Below are 12,689 nucleotides of genomic sequence, written 5' to 3' on the forward strand. Positions count from 1 at the left end.
GAAAAGATGAGCCTAAAAAGGGCCTGGAGTAAATTACACTTGATGAAAGAACTCCTGATTTGCATGTTCCAGATGTGCTGAAATAACTTGTATTTAGGCAACTTAAGCTCCTTCCAGGTATCTGCCATCACATGCCCTGACAGCACGCAGGCGCTGCAGTCTGCTGGGTTTTGGTGGGTGGCAAATGCTAGTGGAGAGGTAAATTCCAGATGCCCACTGTCAGTGCCCTTCCTGTTCTTTAGCTGTGCCTGAAGCCAGAACTCTGCCCGGCCACAGCAGGATCAGACCCTTGGCACAGTGTTTGCTGCATCCCACAGGGCTGAGCTCAGCTCTGCCGAGTGCTTTGAGGGATGTTTGCTGGCACTGTGCACTGCTGCACAGGGATGATGCTCTCCTCTCCGTGTGCACAGGACCAGGGGAGGTTGTGAGGGACTGCCAGAGTTTGAGGGCTGTTTTCTCAAAGTTACTACAAGTTCTTGCAATGTGAACCTCTAATGTTTTTAAAGACTCAGGCAGAAAGGACTTGCTAAACAGACTGTACCTGTCATCTCCCAGTTCACTGATTGCTTGGACCAAAGGTGGTGCTAAATCTGATCTTTGTCTGTAATATTTATATTTTGTGGACTTTTTTTAAGTGTTTGATAAAACAGATGCAGTGTCCTTCTTACATGAGAAATTTAGTCCCGGCTTGGGACACAGCAAAACTCACTGGATCTTCAGGGTCCAGAATTGTTGCTTGTTAACATTGGAGCAGGCTTGCAGTGTTCTGGGGGGAGGTGGGAAAAGGGTACTCTCTCTTCAAATGCTTGCAGACTGTAAGAATTGACTTGTGATTATTTTTTGTTTGTTTGTATTTTGTTTACATTGCCTCTTATGCCCTAAGGAAAAATAAATTTTTGACCTTTTTAATCATGATCCAGTTGAGGTTTTTTTTTTTTTTTTCAATTTTTTCAGTACTGTTTTAATTCCACTTGTGTTTTTCAAACCACTGAATTTAACATTTCCAGAATAACTTACAAAAGTTGCGTACCTGCAATTGCAAACTTCAGCTTAGGCTGAAATGGCTAAAGGAGCTTCTCTCATCCCCTGGCCGTGAGTTGTTATTGTAAACTATATTTTTGTCTCTTTTCTAATCCAAGGTTTTATGGACAGCTCGCTCCTGCCCTCAAACATGAAGACCTTTTGTCTGTATTGAACAAGGTGTTAAGCTTTAAAATACTCTGTGAGGATGTTTTTTTGAGAGGGATGTGGCATCAGATCCAAAATAAGGACAATATCATTTTACATGAGTGGTTCTGTGACAAAAGCATTGCTTTTGCTGAGCCTTTAATGCCCCTGTGTGCAGGCTGCAGAACCAGCTGTACTTGAACACAAGATACTAAGGTCTCATCCTGCAAGGTTGCTGGGCCCTGACAACTCCTCCTTTGAAGGCTGGAGGCTCCAAATAGCTCAACAGGTACAAGTTTTTTGCTGTGTGAAGAGTTTCTCCTAATGGATCTTCATTCCTTACACGGGACATCTCTTGGGCATGCAGAAAGCAATGGGTTAGGGGATATAATGGGGGAGTGGGTTGTAATAGGGAGCGTAATAGTAAAGAGGAAATGGAAGTTGTTTTCTAGCACTTCAATCCCCAACTTGGCTATACAAGCCCTATATGAAGTGTTGTCCACTTCCTTCTTGTCTGTTAGCAGCTTGCAAATCTGTAGGTAAAAGGGGCCATGCCTAGTGCCTGGCTTCCACCTTGGAAAGCAGGACTGCAGGGGGGTCTTGGCCCTCCCCAACCTTTTGTTCCTGCTGCAGAGAATGACCTCACATGAATGCATCCTTCATTTTAGCATGGGACTAAGTCTTCAGTCCGAGATTATGTCTATGATGTGGCACTTTACAAACATCTGGCAGAGAAATTAGTTTCACCCAGGCTCTGAGATAAGCCACTTCTCATTGGAGGCATGGTGTTTGCTAACAGGACCCTTGGGTTCCTCCATACTGGCACGTAAGGCAGGTGATACAGGAGGAGTCCTGCTTGGACACCCCAGCCCTCTGAAGGATGCCAGGAATTAGATCTGAGGCAGCACACAGTCCTGGGCATTTTAAGGCACAAACTTAGTGACTGGTGTGTCTGGGAACTGTGCCCCCTTTTCCCCTGTGTGTGGGGTGAGCCAGCCAGCTTGGGGTTGAAAGGGTTTTCCTGGACTGGTGCCATCACTGTATATGGTTATGTATCCCAGTGTGTATTCTAAACCACTGTTAATTGCTCCCTTCGTGCCTTATTTTTCTCCGGGAGCCACCACCAAAGCTGTTCTGCACTCGGACTGAATTTCTCTGGTCCTGCTTACGTGTATTTGTGCAAGAGAGTGAAATCCACCTTAGGAGGAGGCGGGAGGGGAAGCGGGTAGCGGGCGGGTGTAGTGCCGGTGCGGACCACCAGGTGGCGATGCTGGACCAGCTCTGGCGCTCCTGGACCACTGTGAGAGCATCCTCCCCGCTTCGTCCCTTCCTCCGGCTCCTCCTCGCTCCCCAGTGCGGCCCGTGGGCTCAGGACCATCGCAGCTAGGGATGGCCTGGCCTGAAGCAGCGGTGGTGGGATCCCTTGTTGCCGGGGAAGGTCTGCACTGTTGTGCCATAGTCTTGGTGGAAGATAGCTTGGGAGTGATGGTGAAATTGCAGATCTGGTTTGGATTTGGTGAGCTGACAATGATGGTCTGGTGGCATCAGTCACCTGGGCAGGGTGACTCCAGAGATGCTCAGCAGTCAGGGGTGCAAAGCTCACTAGGGCCATAGCACATGGCGGCTGCAGGAGGGAATGAACTGGGGCTGTTGGATAGGAAGTATGGGGGTACCTGCCCTGGTCCCGCTGACTGATGCCAGGGGAGGGGATAGTCTGAGTTTGTCCCAGAGCCTTAGCACTTCACTTGTCCTAATATGTGATGGTGCTTGGGCTCAGCACATCTGGCAGGTCAGTGTCCCCAGTTTCTAGGGGCAGTGTGTTGTGCAGCTCTCCCCCTTGCTCCTCGGAGGATGAGGAGTCTTCCCATGGCTGGGCTGTGGCCTGAGAGGACTTTCCAGACCCACTAGAGGTCTTCCTGTCTCTGGGGAATGCAGGACTTGGGCACAGCTCTTGGAGTACAGCACAGCCATGTGCAGACTTGCCTTGTCCCAACAGCTCCTCAGGAAGCTGTGGTGGAGAAAGCTGGGGTCTGGAAATGGTTTTGCTTTATGCAGCCTGGGAAGTTTTAGGCCACTAGGGAGCTGTTAAGAGTGGAATAGCTTCAGCTGGAGAGGCTGAGGACACCTCTCCTGGGGAGTCCTTGTCCTTTGGCAGATGGAGGATCCACACTGAGGGAGAGGATGCCAACTTAAATATGTCCTGCTAAAGGATAGAATGATAGTGTCTCTCATCTGCTGAATAGTTGAATAAAAGGATGGGGAGGAAATCTCATATGGCTGTGTTGTGGGTATGTTCCTGAGAAGATCCCTGCAGCAGAGGAGCTACTGCTTTTTTGGGGGAGTTGGTATCACTCTGGGGAATCCAAATTCCCTTTGGGTTCTCTTCTGCATCTTGCCTCAGAATCTCCCTTGGCCAGACCCTTGGCTTGTCAGTGGGTCTTCTCAACACACTGCTCAGTTCAGGGGCAGGCTTCTGTCTTGTGTTGGGCTGTCATGTCTCTACAGAGCTTGAGTGGGGACATCTGGCATTTTTGCTACTGCTCTGCCTCATCTTCAGCCACCTTACCTGGCCCCTACCAGGCTGAGCACCATGGTCCTGGGCTTCCTTGCAGCATGTTTTCTCTTTCTTGTGCTTGTGAGGGTTTGTTTTGGGTTGGGGTATTTTTGTGGATATAGGCACTCCAGAGAGACTGTGCAAACAAGGCCATGAGAGTAGAAAACTGTGGCTTCTCTCTGGGGAGGGTGTGCAGAGGCTCAGGAGCATGGGGCTTAAGCCACAGGAATGTAGCTAGCCCTCACGTTTACTCTTGTGGCTTCTTTTATTCTTTACCTGTGTATGGGGTCCATCAGGGGCCTATTCATGATCCAGCTCTCAGTACCCCCTCATTTTCAGCACTGATGGAAAGCCTGAGCTCCCACCACCCAGCTCCCCCCAAGCCACTGTTGCTCTTACCTCAGCCTCTCGCCACTGCACTGCCTGCTGTGCTTGTGGAAGTGGTAAGTACTCAGCTGCCCATGCTACTGCAGGATACCTAAGTCAACTTTATTCACAATCACAGTTATCCGATTTTTCACAATGAGTTATTCTTCTCTTTAAACAGAACACAAAACATCTTAAAATAAAGCAATGAAATGCAAATGACACAAGAACACAGAGGTACGTGGGAACCTACACCAGTCAAACAAAACAAAAGGTTAGGATTGTTGTTACTGTTACTGCTTTTGCTGGTTTTTTTCTCCCTGGAGAGAGTCTTTCTCTCCTTCCTGCTCACAACTGGAGGCCAGCTGATGCTGGGAGCAGGACTTAACCCCAATTTTTGAGCTTGGATGCTGGGGGATGCTTTCAGCTTCTGCTAACTCCTAGAGTTTGGTCCACAGTAAAACAAACACAGTTATATACTAAAACACTCTGAATTTGAAAGGTGAAAAGGGAATTCACACCACTGCACTGGTACCCATGGATGGAGTTTCTTGAAAAATAAAATGTACCCCTTGGCTTGCCCTGTGTGGAGGGGAACCACTCCCACAGGCGTGGTGAAGGCTCGGGAAGCGGCTTATTGCACCTTTCCCCACATCCACTACTTCATCAACACCTTCCTCCCCCTTAAGTTCCTTCTCTCTCTCAAACATTTGCACTAGAGTTTGTGTAACTACTGAAACAGGCTCCCTCTGTCTGTCAGTCCCAACTCTGTCCTTGGGCAAGCTGGAGGCTACTGCATGCCTGCAGACTGGCTGTGCTCCTGGCATGGCTGCTGTCACCCCCTGGAGACTTGTGCCAACCTGGTCTCCTCCCACCCCTGAGTGAGGGCATCCAGGCACAGGAGCTGTGGTGCTCTGGGGCTTTGCCAGCCAGCTGCAGGGCAGGGCTGAGTTAGGGGTGTATGTGAGAGGTACACAAATAATGTAAATCCCTGTAACCAGAATATCAGCGTTTGTGTTAGTCCTGCCTGCTGGGGCAGGCGAGGGGTGGCTGCAGACCCCTGTGGCAGGCTGCAGTGATGGCGGTGCCTTTAGAGAAAGGCTCTACAATGTGCTCTCTAGCTTGCAGCCTTTTTTTCACTTCCTCAAGAGGACAGGGTGAGGACATGTTTTCCAGGTGCCCTTGGGAGCAGCCTCGGTGAGGGCTCCTTCACCTACCTGGTGCCCAGGGGTGCATGGTGCTGCCCTGCAGTGCATGGCTGAACCTTTTAAATGTCTTTATTCCGAAGCCGTGCTGTTCCCCTGTGTTCTATCAGCAGCCGCATGCTGAGGTGCAGGAAAAGCCTTGGCAGGAGGGGTGCAACTCTGTGACCTTCCTCAGCCTGGCTTGATGGGCAACATGGTGGGGCAAAAAGCACTGCTGCTGCTCCCCACCCCTGATCTACCCTCAGGGCCAAGACACCACTTCTATCTCCTATGTGGCCCTGGAAGGCAGTAGGATGGGGATGGAGGGGACACAGGCAGCTCCTGCTGCTGTGGAGCTGCTCTGCCTGGGCCCAAGGGCTGGCAGCCATGGGCCAGGCCAGTGGCCATGATGGCACAGCAGTTGTCACAGCACCATGGGAGCCACCATGGTGACAGCGGGCTTCCTAACTGGGGCAGGAGGGAAGGGGATTTATTTAAATAAACCAAAGCAAACCAAACCCCTCAAGCTATTTTTTTCTTTCCTCTCTTCCTAACGCATAAGGACAGCCATGTCCTGCCAGCGGGCTGGCTGTGAAGAGCTGAGTATCACCTGGCTGGTTTTGTCTTAAAGCACAGTGATAAAGTTGCCAGGAAATGAAACCCGCAGACATGTGGGTTTGTACATTCTTCCCCAATGGGGTTGGGGTTTTTGTTTCTTTTTTTTTTTTTTATTTTCTTCCTCACAAGTGCTGTCTGGATGGTAGGAGGAGGAAAGGTGAGGGAGACACATGTCCCTCTCCCACAGGACCATGGGGGCAGAGATGCTGCCAAATCCTTCATGCTGCATGGATCGGGACAAGCCACAGCAGATCAGTGGTGTTGCCAAGAGCTGCTCGTTGTGCAACAGGATGGCAACAGGAGATGACTGGATGCTGCTGGGAGGAAGGAAGGCCAGTGCCAGTGTTGGCTGATGAACCCCCCATGAATGCCTCCACCCGGGAACAGCCCTCGAAGCACTGCTATGGGACTGCTCTTCTGCCTGCAGACAGGGAGTGGGTTTTGCTTCACAAATCCTGGGTCCTTATCTGTACTGGCCCCAGCTTTTCGCTGTGAATGCGCTCACTGCACCTCTCTTGCTGGGTCAAAGCTTGCCTCGCTCTAGCCTTTCTAAGGGGCTTCCTACATTCAGGCTGGTTATCCACGGAAACGTGTTGCTTGTTTCTCTTCTTCTGCTAAGCTCCCCTCTGCATGGTGCCTCCAGAAGAAGTGTAGCACTGAGCCTTTTACTGCTTGCTGTCCCTGCTAAACATTGGAGACTCCCCTCTGCTGTGCATGGTGTAGAAAAGGGATGATTGCACCAGCTGGGGTTTGTTTGGGGGGTTTTTTTGAGATAAAGTTTAAAATCACAAGGGAGAGCAGTCCATCACAACTTCCCTGACACACTGGAGTTCAGCCCCAGGGCTTCCTTGGAGGGTAGAAGAGTAGCATCTAAGCTTGGCTCATCTGTTGTCCATGGAAAAGGGGATCAGGACGGTGGTGGATGTTGGTTTTTTTAATCTCTTGGATGATGAATAGAGACCAAGACTTGTGTTGTTTCACTGCCTCCTCCTCACCTTCCCAGTCCCCAGCACAGCAGCTCGTGCTGCTCTAAGTGCTGCGGTACGTTTTGATGATATCCTTGATGGCCCGTCTGCAAATGGGGCAGCAAGCGTTGGCCATCTTCTTGAGCTTCAGCCCACACGAATAGCAGAGACACATGTGTCCGCAGGAGTAAATGACTGTGTCTACCATGTTCTCGTAGCAGATGGTGCATTCATCTCCCCAGGGCCCTGAGACGGACGGGGAGATGGGTGACTCAGGCAAGCTGATGGGAGAGTTGGGAGCTGTGCCTGAAACACAAAGAACAGGGTCACTCAGGCTGCTTAAAAGGCTTCTTAACATGCCAGGGTAATTTCTGCCCTGAAGCCAGCTACAGAGGGAGGAACCATGCCCTAGCAGAAATGGATGTTCCAGGATCAGGGGTCCTTCCTGTGACCTACTGTCCTGCTCACTGAGCCCTGGTTCACATGCCAAGGCTCTGGGCAGCAGAAAGGCAGCATCTGCTGGGATCTGCTGCCCACGTAGAGCAAACCAAGAGGCAGCTGTTCCCACACAGCAGGGACAAAGAGCAGTTTCACATTTTCAAACCGCTGTCTAAACATTAACAAAGGAGGAAAAATCAGGTGGGGCAGGTAAAGCCATCTGCTTTGAAAAGGGAGAGGTCAAGTGGCACACAGTGGCAGCAGCTCCCAAGACAAGCAGTGCTTCAGCTCTGAGGCTGATCCAGGGATGTGGGACCACAATGCCTGGCTACAAATCACCCTGTGTGGATCTGTCAGGACAGGGATGGGGTGGTACCCACATGGACAGCATCTAGCTCATAGTGGGTACGTTGCTTTGCGAGCTATGTGGGGTAATTATGGCCGTGGCACACCCATAATGAGGCCTCCCCAGTGAAGCCAGATGAAGTAGCCAGATCATAAGAAAATTTCTATTTTTTTTTCCCCAAAAACCTATTAAAAATCTGAATATTTGCTGTCACCAGTTATTGGACTTGACACTGCCAGGTACCTTCAGTGAAAAAACACTCTTGGTTTGGACAACAATGACAAGGATTTGGTAAGTTACATATCCCACCATCAGTGTCTTGGGATCATGCAGGTCCCTGGGGCTTTAGAGATGCTGAATGGCCTATCACTTCCTACTGCATGTACATTTATCTAAATCTCACTGGAATTCATTGGCATATTAGAAATACTAATACTGCCTTTTTCTGAAGAGGGTACTGTAGGTGTGTGGAGAGGGAAAGGGGGGCAGTTGGCATACCCATAACTCCAGTCTAAGCTAGCTTGCAACATGTCACTGCCAGACAGCTCTCCAGAAAGAGCTGTGCGTCACAGGGCCACGCACGTAACAGACACTCTTCTGCCTCACTCGGGACCTTTCATGATGAAAAGGGTTGGAGAAATATTGCTGTCTAGGCATCTAAGCGGCTTCCACGTAAAACAGACTGAAAATAGACTTTGCAGAGGCTCTCCCTTCCTCCCCAAGGGAGCTGACAGGGGACTGTTGATCATTGTGGTTTTAGAGTCCTTCTGGGAGACAAGCCTGGGATGGTGAAGGGAGGCAGCGCAGGAGTGGGCAGAGGGAGGCCGAGAAAAGGCAGAGGGGAAAATCCCACCACACTTACCACTGATAGAGCTGCAGAGGGGGCCAGAGCCACATGTAGACAATATGGGGTCAGAGACACCACTGCAGAGGACGGTGGGGGAATTGGGTGTTGATGTGGGCGAGCTTGGTGTAGACAGCCCCAGCCGCTCAGCTAATATGGTAGAACCTGCAGCACAAGAAAGAAACCCACAGTTACTTTTAAAAAAATTGGGGCTGAAGAGTCACTGGGGATATGTGGCAGGAGGTGCAGCTCTCAGCACTTGTCAGTGTTTGTGTCTCATCAGCATGAAATCTAGGGAAGAGATAAAGGGGAAAAAAAAACAAACAAAAAAAACCCCCAAAAAACCTCACATGCCTTTTTAGCAGCTGGCCCTGAAGAGACATTGAGCTCCCAGAGCCCCTCAAATTTGCTGGAGCTCCTTTAGTCATCATAATTCTTTGTTTCTGCCCTTCAGTGTGCCTCAAGTCATTACGTGCAATTACTTTCCTTATGGTTTCATGCTCATAGGCACCCTCAGCACTATCTCCAGCGATGGGCTTGTAGCCAGTAGAGGGGACAGCCTGCAGCAGGGTGGGCTGGACTCCAGCACAAGAACGTATCACCTTGTCAAAGCACTGTACACTAACCCAGTGCAAAATGCATCATCCCAGGCTCTGACAAATTCATGCAAAGTCACTCAAGGACTTCCCAGAGACAAACACAAGGCTTTGGCAATCAGGAAAATTGTGCTCACTGCTCTGCCTCTCTTGTAGGGTGGCCTCTGTCAAAGGCAGGGATAGCAGGTGAGGACAGAAATCTTGGCAGAAACCTTTTCAGGCCAGCCAAGACACAAGTCACCAAAATGCATTTGGCTCAGGGATGAACAAGGACACCTCTCTCTCTCCAAACAGGAATGATTTCTTCACTCCCCACACATCTGTATGTGATGGCTCAAGAGCACCAAGTCCCTTGAAGTCCCTTCTAGGTGTCCCCAGCCTCATTAACTCCTGCTCTCACTGCCCACCATCACCTCTATGTTAGTGTGGTCTGCCAGAAAGGCCAGCTCTGCCCCACAGCCTGCTTGGTACCCTCCCTCCATCTCAGCCTTTTTCTTCTATAGCACCAAGTACCTTAAAGCCCCTTCCAGAAAGGGGTGGTGGGGTGGTGGAAAGAATGCTTAAAACTCCAGGTACGGCAAAGGTTTCATAGGGGAATTTCATTGTTAACGATACAGCCTGGTATTCAGTGAGACAGTGGTGAGACAGCAGCATACACACGCATGAACCAAGGCATGGTTTCTTCATGGTGCGAACTAGTTTGTCTATGGTTTTAAAGTTAAAGTTTCTAGTCCCCCAGCTGAGAAGACAACCAGGGTAACTCCACATAAGAACTAAAATGCTAAGAATTCTTCATGTTACCATATAAGGAGCTGAGAGACACAGAGGGTTTGGATCTGCAGTGTCCTCGATGAGTTGGAGGCTACTCTCCAGAGAAAAAGCAGCAGTAGGAGGCCAGGAAAACCCCAGAAAGGTCCTTGAGTTCCTATTTGCAGGGAGGCTACTGAGCCAAGGAGGACCAAACCTGGGAAGCAGAGACTCCAAATGCCAACTATGGATTGTGCAAAAAAAGCAAGAGCACAGAAGCAGCCAATACCAGATTCTCCTGCCCTTTTTAGCAGAAGAAGATTAAGCAGTTTAAGTGCAGCACAGGGACTGAGAGCAGGTCATGTTTGGGTTGAAATCTGTTCTGAGGACTGCGTACGGGAGAATAAGCAATTCACTTCAGCCTTTAGTCCCTCAGTTTTACTCCTCTTCAAATGAGGAGCACTTTGCTCACAGGCAAAATCTGAAGTTGAATTAGCATCTATAAAGGGCTTTGGGGCTCTCATACTTGAGATGCTGTGGAGAGGCACCTCCTTTATCACACAGATGGGAGCTGAGGCTGGAGTTTAGCTCAGTAAATATGCAGCCTCTAATGACAGCCACTAGCAATGGCCCTTCCCCTCCCATCTGACTGATGACCATAGCAGAAACCTTGCCCTGTGGGTAACACACACTATAAACAGGCCCAGAAGGGCACAGATTTCAGCTCGTTCACTGCACACAGAACAAATATGAACACTGAGCAGCTGAACAAGTTTTTCAAGCCTCCCCTCTCCTCCCTGCAGCCTGGAGACATTGCTTCCATTCAGCTGTCACACAGCACATTGCATTTCTAACACCAACCTGGTCATTTCATTAAATGCAAAATAAGGACTATTAAGAGCATTTTTTTTTTCAGGGATAATAGGAGAATTTGGAGGTGCCCCAAGTGTCACAGAGTATGAACTGATGAAGCACGTTGGCAGCAGTGCAAATGGCCTTTCCAAAATGCAAGGAAAGCTAATCAGTGCAGAAACCACAATCTTCTCTGGTTATGGCCGCTCTGAGTGCCAAAATGGCTTTACCCAAGACCCAAGGGCCAGCACACATCTTCCCAATTCTTCCTCCTAACACAAGACTCAGCTCTTGACTTTTCTCCAGTGTAAGTATAGAGCTTTGTTTAAAACAATGAGTTCCCAACCAGAGAAGACACACTTCTCCCTTTGTGACAGAATAATCAACATAAGACACGTTACTCATGCTGTGAATATATTGCTGGATGGTGTACAGATACCATGAGCAGATACAAGGAGCATGGAATGAGATCATGTGCAGGATGGAATGAGTGTGGCCAGCTTGGCTTAACTAAAACCAGATAGATGTGCTCAAGGCCAAACATGCTCATTGTGTGCACAGAGCTCCCACCAAGAGCTAGCTTTCAAACCATGGTTTTAAAACATGAAATAATTCTAAATAAATCAATTTAAATAATGATTTAGAAACATTCTTCCTCTCTGTAAAACCCACAGATAAATTGTCTCTGCTGCTAACTTGTCTCATGCTTGATCTCAGACATATTGGGATCACCTTCAAGTGGATTTTGAATCAATTTCATTTGCTGTTTTATCTTTGCAAAGTCCAATTATTAGCAAAATCCAGTGCAGACTGACTCTTTCTCTGTACTTCTGTCATCACTCTGTAAGAGTGCAAATAAACAAACCTCTACGTCTACCCACAAAAGGAAAGAGACTATTGTACTTTCACTAGAAGAGAGTACTACCATGGACTGGACAGACAACGTATCGCCAGGAAAGGCAGCTAGCATGCGAAAGGTTTGCAATTCAAAATGGTCTTGCCAAACTGGAAATAGGATCATAAATAAATGGGATGGTATTCAATAATATCAAATGCAAAATGCAGCAGTTTTAAGAAGAGATAATCAGCTACCCAAATACAGGACAGGGAATTAGTCCATTCAATTACAAATACAGCTGTCCTACAGAAAAAGGCTTGGGGATTGCTGGAGGTCACCAGATGATCATAAATCAACAATGCTGTCCTGTTATGAAAAGGCTGCGCCAATCCAGGGTCATATGAGGCTGGTTAAGGACTGGAGCAGGAGTCTGGAGGCACTGTGGTATCTCTGTCCCTGGAAATACTCAAAACTTAACTGGACGTGGTCTTGTGCTAACTTGGAAGTTAGCCCTGCTTTGAGAAAGAGATTGGATTAGATAATTCCCAGGGGTCCCTTCCAACCTAAAATGTTGTAGGATTCTATGATTTTAAGATGGCCACATTTTTCACAGGCTGCTAAAAGGAGAGAAGAAAAAAATCTGTTCTTTGTGAAAGTTCTGGATAAGACAAGAAATCGGACTCTTCTTAAGGTATTTAGGTTCAACATGATGTAGATAGTGAAGCACTGTAAAGCAATCAGACTTCCTAGAGAGACTATGGCATCTCCATCACTAGAGCTCTTTAAGAACAGGAAGGTGAAGTAGGTAGTCTCTTGGCATCCCATCTGGCATTTATGATTTTTATGAGAGCAGTTATCTGTATCCGTAATTGCCCTTTTATAGAATGTCCTAACTGTGACCAAAATACAGCAGCTGTGGCTCTCAGAGATGCTTTTGGCTCTCTGTGTCTATTGTGGTGAACAGGGTGGTTTTCCAGAACATTGCAATGCATTCTCAGGGGATATCTCCTGAGGCTGTCCCAGCTTTTAAGGAGACGTCTTTTTGCTCATCTCTCTTAATGGCAGCTGCGTGGGGAGAGCTGTGCTGCTGAAAGATTTACATTGGTGAGAAGGCCAGATACCATGTCAATACTCCCTAAAAATACAGAAAATTTTCAATTAACTCTTAATTAAT

At 48.5% G+C, this 12,689-nt stretch overlaps 1 protein-coding gene across 1 annotated transcript in view; it reads right to left on the reverse strand.

Moving 5' to 3' along the window:
* Positions 1 to 6,660: 6,660 nt before the first annotated feature.
* NEURL1 (neuralized E3 ubiquitin protein ligase 1) overlaps positions 6,661 to 12,689 on the reverse strand; it is a 64,322-nt gene continuing 58,293 nt past the window's right edge. Inside the window, exons 4-5 of the mRNA XM_029087175.1 lie at positions 8,501 to 8,647; positions 6,661 to 7,160 (exon numbers count right to left, since the gene is read on the reverse strand). Coding sequence (XP_028943008.1) covers positions 6,919 to 7,160; positions 8,501 to 8,647 — 389 coding nt within the window. The 3' untranslated portion in view covers positions 6,661 to 6,918. The remainder of the gene's footprint in view (positions 7,161 to 8,500; positions 8,648 to 12,689) is intronic.

This window comes from Antrostomus carolinensis, unplaced genomic scaffold (genome assembly GCF_000700745.2).
Source record: "Antrostomus carolinensis isolate BGI_N321 unplaced genomic scaffold, ASM70074v2 scaffold440, whole genome shotgun sequence".
NCBI classification, from domain to species: Eukaryota; Metazoa; Chordata; class Aves; order Caprimulgiformes; family Caprimulgidae; genus Antrostomus; species Antrostomus carolinensis.